Source organism: Octopus bimaculoides, chromosome 19 (assembly GCF_001194135.2).
Source record: "Octopus bimaculoides isolate UCB-OBI-ISO-001 chromosome 19, ASM119413v2, whole genome shotgun sequence".
Taxonomy (NCBI): Eukaryota; Metazoa; Mollusca; class Cephalopoda; order Octopoda; family Octopodidae; genus Octopus; species Octopus bimaculoides.
The window spans coordinates 23130114-23139629 of record NC_068999.1 but is presented as its reverse complement, the minus strand read 5'-3'; the positions used below and the strand labels follow the sequence as shown (position 1 = coordinate 23139629).

The window sequence follows — 9516 nt, the reverse complement described above, 5'->3', positions numbered from 1 at the left end:
ATATATATATATATATATATATATACATGAATATATCAATGATACAGTTCACATGATATTAGAGAGTCAAGGAACCCCACATGTCCAAGATTACTCTGACCACCAAGGCCATGTGTCCTCCCTCAACTGCTGTTCTCTTATCTATAAGTGCACAATTAGAGTAGCTCTATACATTCAAACTATTTTTGTCACATTTGCCCACCTTTTGACACATTTGCTGGAGGAGAATACTTCTCTCTCTATTTACACTTTCCTTTCCAAGTGGAATTTGAAAAAAGGCAACAAGAACTTGACCAAAGTGGAAGGTGTTTCTCCTCAATGCTTTCAAACAATCTCTTCCACCATAGACACAAGACAGAGGAAACTATTTGCTTGGCTTTGTTACTGGGAGTAGTGAGGCAGTCTTCACAATTGATCCATCTTACATGCAACAACAGCTGATCGACATGGCTCCACAAGTCAGCAATGCTTTAGGCCAGAATTTGTTGAGGCAGGTTTTCTGTGGCTGGATCCTGTTCTGTCACTGACCATCATCTGTTTCCATGTAAGGAAATATTTCATCACGGCCAGATATATCTTGGAAGACGGGAAATGAAAAGACACCACTTGCATTACACTGACATTTGCTTACAACTATCAAGTGATGTCAGGGCAAGGAGACAGTAACACACACACAATGGGTTTCTTTCAGTTTTCATCTACTAAATTTACCCACAAAGCTTTGGTCGACCTGGAGCTATTAGGTGAAGATATTTGTTCAAAGTGCTATGCAGTGGTACAGAACCTGAAACCATATGGTTGCGAAGCAAACTTCTTACCACACAGACACATCAAAAAAATGAATCCCACAATTTAACACAATCACCTGGTTCATGGGTCATGACTTCAGTCTGGGAATAATTTTCTCTGTTCTCACCAATTTCAGGGAAGGGGCTAAGGTGATTACGCTGATCCTAGTGCTCAAATGATACTTAATTTATTGCCCCCAAAAGGATGAAGGGCAAAGTTGATCCTGGCAGAATTTGAACCCAATGTAAGGACAGACGAAATGCTGCTAAGCATCCTGTCTACCATGCGAATGGTTCTGCCTGCTTGTTGCTTTAAGGTGATAAGTTATATTACATTAATTAAGCAATAATAAGGAAAAAAGGCTGTGTTTGTATATTTACATTATCTATAAGCAACTGTAAGTCCTCATCCACTAGCTTATCACTTGATTCATCAGGCATTGTTATACGCTGAACAACTTCCTTTAAGTCTTGACTTGTTATCATGTTATTATTACTGAAATCTGCAAATATTTAAGCAAAATAAAATTAATTGAGATAACAATTATCATATTGCGAATGCAGGCACTTAACTTGTACACAAAATTACAAATAGATATTCCAATATATCTGGATATGTACAGAAATTGCATATGCCAGCATGAAAGGAGACATTAAATGACGATGATGATGTATGTGTGCATGTATGGATATATATATATATTTGCATGTGTATGTGTGTGTGTGTGTGTGTATACACATGAATGTATGTATGTATGTTTGTATGTTACAATATCACTGCATTCATGGTATTGATGAGACTATCAGATGTTGTTACAATTCATCGGTCACCATGTGCTACCCTACTCTGCTGTAGCTTTTGAATGATGCCACTCCTCTGGCTGGGCAGGTAGGCAGGTAAGCAAACATTCCATCTTGACAGAACTTCAGTCCACCACAGGTTTATACATTTACAGCTGAGTGGACTGGAGCAATGTGAAATAAAGTGCTTTATTCTAGAACACAATGCATCACCAGTTTGGGAATTGAAACTATGACCATGCAATTGTGAGTGCAACACCTTACCATAGGCCAAACACTTTCATATATGTATGTATGCATGCATGTATAAAATAAATACTTTACACACACATACACAAAAAGAAAAAAAATGGTTACAAATCTCAGCATTATATCTATGTATCTCTCTGTATATATATGTATACACACATACTCATATGTTTATTTTCCATCTGTTTTTCCATGCTAACATAGATTAGATAAATACATATCATTACTGAGGCACTGCTATACAACCAAATGCTCTTCCTCTTGTGTGTCTTTGCCAGTTTTTCAAGAAAGGAAGTTTTTATTCCACATGTATTTGAATGTGCAGAGCTAGAATGATTTACTGACAAGGAATTATCAATAAGCATCATCAATCTTTTTTTCATATGAGGTACAAAATGTAAACATTCACACAGACACAGCCATACACATACATACACACAAGCGCACAAAGACACACATGTACACAAACACACATATACACAAGCACACAAACACACACATGCACACAAACACACACACACACATATATATATATATATATATATATATATATATATATATATATATATATACAACAGATTTTGTAGAGCTTCTGTCAGCCAAATTCAATTTACAAGGTATTGTTTTTACTGAGGATAGAGTAAAAGATACTTGTCCAAGGTGCCATGCAGTGAGATTGAACCTGAAATCATGTGATTGCAATGGTGACCTCATAACTACACAATCATGCATGTGCATGTATATTATGTACTCACAGACATGAATACATATATATATATATTCTCCTTGAATGCATTTTCACTATATCAAATATTATTCATACAAAACATTAAAAAATGAAAAAATGCAACTATTATTAATAATAAACCTTTACTTGCCATAAATCTTAAAAGCATAATTAACTTTGACATTCTTTGGAGCACTGTCACTAAATACTGACATCATATCTAAAAAGTCTTCAAATGTCATTGAGCCATCATCACTGGAAGAGAAAACTTTACAAATTCTGTCTTTAAATGGATTCACCTGAAAACAAAAAATATACATATATATATATATAGCATAATCGTTACCAATATAGCATAAGACATCACCCCAAAGGATCATTGATTAGATTCCTTAAGGATCGTTCTCATTGTTTATATTTCCAAGGTTTCAAATTTGTACATTTAAAAAGAGAGAAGTTCAACACCGTCGATTTTTTCCATTTACAAAATTTACTGGAAAATTATATATATATACATATATATATATATATATATAGATCCATGACATTCATTCTTCACTGGCATAAGATAAGGTGACTTGAAAGTTAAACTTAACACGTCTCAACTGGCATGATGTACTTCTGTGCATAATCACTGGAATAATAAATGAGAATTTGTGTAACTTACACAAACAGGAAAAATAAGAATCAGCTCCTTTATTACCATATTTTCTGGCAAACAAGTTGAAATTTTCAGATGAAAAAGGTGGTTCATCTTATACATCAAGACAACTTTAGGGGACCAAAAATGCAGCATGATTTGGAAAGGTAACAATGATGTTTGAATGTTTACAGTATATACTATGTCAACTTGTATGCTCCAGCATTATGCACTAAATCAATATATAATTTTTATTGCAGGGAGAGATTATAGTCAACCGAATTAACAAATACATACTTTATTGACCACAGAATACTGAAAGGCAAAGATGCACTAGTAGAACTTGAACTTAGAACCTAGAGTGACTTAAATGCTGCAAATCATTTAATCCATCACTCTATTGTCTCAGTCATTTCCCCTGGTTATTGATATTCTATGAAAGCATGAAGTCTTAGATTTATACTGAAAGGAAAATAGCTTTCTTTTGTTCTTTCTCACTCCTTTTTTTATTTCTTTTGAAAATGCCCTCTAATGTAAATTAAATAAAATAGTTACAACTGGAATCGAGACCAAGTTGTGGATTCTGTTAACCAGGAACTTAACTTTAATTTGTGACAATACTTTATCATCTCATCTGTGAGGCTGAACATTCATGACAAGCACTTTTCATATTTTTTTCATACAGTACATACCTTTAACTCTGGCAGCCGACATATTGTTTCTTGATCAAGTCTTGTATTTCTGTCTATATCTCTACCTTCAGCAAGCATCTTATAACAGTCATACACACTGCAATGGAAAGCATTATTCCATCATAAACATCTTTAAAGCAAGGTTTTTTCAAAATCTGGGATACACTTGACAATAAGGGGTATGGAATTATTTGAGTGTATGGAGTATTAATTGTTGAATAGAGGAAGAAAAGGTAGAGTACAGTTGAAGTAGATGAGTAAATAAATCAGTTTCAGTGGAAACAATAAGAAAAGAAAAAAAAAAGCAAAGAAAGTTCAGCATAGCAAATTTATGTATTTGTCATTACACACTTTATTTCCTGTTATGACCTCTATCAGAGGTTAAATGAGTGTAAATTGTTTTTACATCCAAAACAATAGGGTAGATGACAAGGTTTGAAAATGATTGATATGAACATGTGTTCTAACTCATATATGCCATAGTTTTAGAGTTTTTATGCTATCATTCATTGTTGGCATACATGCAGATTCCATATAACAGCTTTTAGCTAAGTTGATTGACACTAAAATAATTTGATTAGTCAGTTCAAAAAAACAATGTTAATTTTATGACTGGCAGATAAGTAGTCCAGTGTCTTGAACCAAGTTCAGCTCCACTGTGCAACACCTAGTACAAATGTCTTCTACACTGGGCTGACTAATGCCTTATATGTGAATTTGGTAGATGGAAACTATGTGGAGGCCTGTGTGTATGTGTGTGTGTGTAGATGCAAGCATGGCTGTGTGGTAAGAACCTTGCTTCCAAACCACACGGTTCTGGGTTTAGTCCCACTGCATGGCACCTTGAGCAAGCATCTTCTACTATAGCCAGGTCAAAACCTTGTGAGTGGATTTGGAAGGCAGAAACTTAAAGAACCCACTGTATTTATATATATATATGTGTGTGTGTGTGTGTGTGTGTTTATGTGTGTGTGCATTATTGTGTCTGTGTTTGTCACCATCACTTCTTGACAACTGACATTGGTTTGTTTATGTCCCTGTAACTTAGTGGTTTGCCAAAAAGCGACAGATAGAATAAGTACCAGTCTTAAAAAGACAAATAAGTACTGGGGTCGATTCATTTGACTAAAAGTTCTTCAAAGTGGTGCCCCAACATGGCCAGAGTCTAATGACTGAAACAGATAAAAAATATATATATGTCAGTGTAATGTGTCTGTTTCCCCACCACCACTTGACAAATGGGGTTGATTTACTTGACTAAAACCCTTCAAGGGAGTGTCCCAGCATGGTCACAGTCCAATGACTGACAATGACAAATAATGAGCAAAAGAAAATAACTGAAATGGGTTAACAACAAGAATTTAGATAATTAACTTCAAGGTGATGTACTGAAACCTTGCATGCAAAAAATTTCTAATTAATTGACATATTCTTCTAGTTGGAGAAAGAAACAATCACCTAACAGCAATTATTAGTAACTCCCAAAGAATGGAGGAGATAATATCAAGAAATTAAGTATTCAGCTCTCAAAGTTAATTTGCATATTTAGGGGAAAGAATAAGAACATCTGTGGTCGTGTTTTTTCTCAAAGCACGTAATAGGAAAGCATAAATACAGTTAATACATGCAGTAAAAGTCAGCATATTTTTATACCAAGTGACCTCAGTAGAATATTAGATAAAGGTGGCAGGCAAAATTATTATCTCAACCTGTCAAGAATCTTAACAGAAGGCTTAAGAAGTGTTGCAGCTTGGTTCATCAAGACAGTCTGTATTTCTACATGAGAACAAAGGAAATTAGATCAATGTTTCTTTGTTTTATTATTAGCTGATAATTAGATATCAAAGTTAATTGAAAATGCCATGAAAAATATCTGAAAGGAAATACATCTGCAATGTATTTGGAGCTGCCCTACTACATATAAAATATTAGGGAAATTTAGTACAGAACAATATATAGTTAATGTGATTGAGCTAATATTTGTTAGCATAGAACATATGCTGTTACAGCTTATGAGTATTTACAACAAGGATTGAAAAATTGAGAAAAGAGAGTTTTTGAAAATATCAAAACTGATCATAATATAATTTTTATTAATTTTAGCACAAGGCCAGCAATTTTGAGGGAGGGGAAGTCAATTACATTTTTGACCCCAGCGCTCAGATAGAACTTATTTTATCAACCCTGAATGAATGAAAGGCAAAGTTAACCTTGGTTGCATCTGAACTGAGAATGTAAAGAGCCAGAAAAAATGCAGATAAGCATTTCGTCCAGCATGGTAACAATCCTATATGCTTGCTGCCACTAAAAACTGATTGTAATATAATAAACTAAATCCATAAACTAAGTTACCTAACTAAATAAAGTTGATAATTAAGATTAGTTTGCTGCAATCAATTAAGAGACAATGACGAATGAAGTCAACAAATATAGTACCAACTAAAATAGGTTAAGAAATTGACAAACTGTTCTTATCTAAATTATGAGAAAATAGCAGTGATGGAAATAACCAGAGGAAATAGAAGAACAGGAATTCTCACTTTCTGTAAATATCCATATACACACATGCAGAAAGACACACACATGCAGAAAGACACACACATGCACACACAAAGAGTGAAACACACAAGACCTTGTGATTCATGCTGAAGACACAGAAGGTTCCCAATATTGCCGTAGCTTTAATCACCAATAGAAGAGGTTGCAATAGTTTTAAGCAGCATCTTCAGTTTCTGCATGGGCCAAAGTATCATTGCGTATACACATACACACACACACAATTATCTAAAAATCCATGAGTCAGAAATAACAGGCACTCATAATAACAGAGTAGGTATATAATTATCAATAAGATACAATATCATAGTCTCATAATATACAATTTACCAATTGGTTTCATGCCAGAAAATTGAGAAAACAACCTCAACAATCATCAGAAATGACTGGAAGGAATAGTATGATATGGGTTCTTTGCACTGAAGACCTGAAAATATCACATCTGGTTAACAGGTTCTATGGCTATCATTAAAAAGAAAACAGCAAAAATTTGTGGAAGAGATCAGCCAGGTCAAAATGCAAGGAGTAAAACTACTTAGTTTATTCGAGCTATGCTCTTTGGATTGAAATCAAAAGGGGTCACTATGGTATAGAAAATATTTGTATGTTGAGTTGTGTTGAGGCTGGAGAGTGAGAAGGGTGGAGTAGAAGTGCTGGGGAATAGGGATGGGGGATAGTGGGATAGAGTTCATTTTAAAGTCATGTGTTGTCATGTTCAAGCATATATATGCATTTGTATATATCAAAGTTGGTTGCGGTAAATCTTACATTAATTCCTCAGATTGTGGTAAGGAGAAGAAACATTGATGGAGACAACCCCAATGTTTATATTCATAGTGTGGTCAGCCAGTATGCTAGAACATATCTGCACTCATGAGAGTAGGAGCAAAATATCTCACTTTTACAGTTTAGGTAGATGTCCATGTAATGAAAGTTCTTTAGTGGGATTCTTTTCTCAGCCAAGCAGAGTCTGTATTTCCCACTGCTGTTAAAGGTTTGCCCTTATCCAAAACACTCTACTTGATGTTATAATGCACAGCATTTTCCTTCAATGTCCATATATGATATTACAGATTTGTGATATTTCACTAGTCTTGGCTATTAAATGAAGACTTGTGGTTGTTGAATTCAATCCTGAAAGGGCATTCTGTTGTGCTCACATATTTCCGCAGACTTAAAAATAAGTACTAGGGTTGATCTCATGGATTAAACACTTCAAGGTGATGCTCCACTATGGCTGCAATTCAAGGACTGAAACAAGTAAAAAAAATAATAATATCTATATCTACATGTCTGTGAGTGTGTATGTGTGCTTCAGTGATAAAATGAACAACTTAACATCACCCCAAAAGGAGTAAAATCTCGTCTGAGCTGCAAAAATATATTTCAGGGGTATCAACTATATCAACCCCCCACTCAAAATCTATGGCTTTGTAGTACCAATGTTAGAAACTGTGTTTGCTGTTAAATTATGAGTTTTGAGAAAGACAGTGTAATACAGATTCTAGGTTATTACATAGGAAGTCATATATGAGCAGGCCTGCCTGAGTTTCAAGGAGTTTGGTTTGTAACCATGTGGTTTTGAGTTCTATGTCACTGTGGCCAAGGGCTTTCTACCGCAGCATTAGACCTTGTAGATAGAATTAGTAGATGGAAACTAAGAGTGTGTGTGTGTGTGTGCGTGTGTGTGCGTGTGTGTTTGTGTGTGTGTATAGAGGCATCAAAATGCTGGACTAGGTCATGAATACTAAAGAGAGGATTATAGCTCAACTAATTAGGAAGAGAGTTAGCCTAGAAGAGATGCAGTTCAGTTTTGTGCCAAGAAGAAGCACTACTGATGGTAAGGCAACTTCAGAAGAAGCATTTAGCCAAGCTTCTGTACTTAGCTTTTGTAGATCTGGAGAAAACCTTTGACAGAGTCCCCCATTTTCTCATCTGGTGGTCAATGTGGAAGCTAGGGATAGATGAGTGTTTGGTGAAAGCAGAACAAGCCATGTACAAAGATTTTATCAGTAAGGTGAAGTTCAGCGCTGAGTATAGCAAAGAATTCAGGGTACAAGTAAGAGTTCACCAAAGATTAGTTCTCAGCCTCTTCTTGTTCATCATAGTCCTCCAGACTATAACAAAGGAATTTAAGACTGGCTGTCCGTGGGAGTTCCTCTACACTGTTGAGCTTGTTCTTATAGCTGAATCAATACCTGAACGAGGGAGGAAATTTCAGGTGTGGAAGCAAGGTCGCGAATTTAAGGGTTTTAGAGTTAATTTAGCAAAGACCAAAGTCCTAATAAACAGGAAAACAGACAAATCTCAAATCCCTTCAAGGAGATAGCCCTGTTCGATATGCATGAAGGAAAGATGTTGCAGAAACTCCACATGGTGTATCCCGTGTAAGCTATGGACATATAAGAGGAAAGTTAACAGAGAAAGTAGTCTTTGTATGTGGTAGATGTGCTAGTACAATAAACACTAAGAATGTACAGGGAATAAACTTCCTCAAATGCCAGTTTAAATGCTTAGAAGTTAAACTCAGTTCTGTGTTCTTAGTTAGAATCCTGCTTGTGGTCATTTTACTCTATAAAGGTTGTCTCAATATCTAATAAAAAAAAAATCAATACTATTTATATATATAATTTCAACTGTTAAGGTGCATGAGATATAATTCATTTAGGGTTTCTTAAGTATTATTACATTGGAATCTGGTGCAGCTCTCTGGCTTGCCAGCTCTGATCAAACTGTCCAACCCATGCTACCATGAAAAACAAACATTAAAGGATGATGATGATGATCATGATTCCAAAGAGTATTTGAAGTATATAGACCAACAAGTATTTTGAATATAGTTCAACTAATATAATCTAAACTACTATAAAATATACGAAGGCGCAGGAGTGGCTGTGTGGTAAGTAGCTTGCTTATCAACCACATGGTTCCGGGTTCAGTCCCACTGTGTGGCACCTTGGGCAAGTGTCTTCTACTATAGCCTCGGGCCGACCAAAGCCTTGTGAGTGGATTTGGTAGATGAAAACTGAAAGAAGCCCGTTGTATATATATATATATATATAT

The 9516-nt window shown here is 35.2% G+C and overlaps 1 protein-coding gene across 1 annotated transcript in view; it reads right to left on the bottom strand.

Annotated features, from left to right (window-relative positions):
- Window positions 1–9516, bottom strand: part of LOC106871644 (calcium and integrin-binding protein 1) — a 443076-nt gene that overhangs the window by 7820 nt on the left and 425740 nt on the right. The window contains exons 2-4 of the mRNA XM_052974762.1: window positions 3898–3994; window positions 2717–2864; window positions 1170–1291 (exon numbers count right to left, since the gene is read on the bottom strand). Coding sequence (XP_052830722.1) covers window positions 1170–1291; window positions 2717–2864; window positions 3898–3975 — 348 coding nt within the window. The 5' untranslated portion in view covers window positions 3976–3994. The remainder of the gene's footprint in view (window positions 1–1169; window positions 1292–2716; window positions 2865–3897; window positions 3995–9516) is intronic.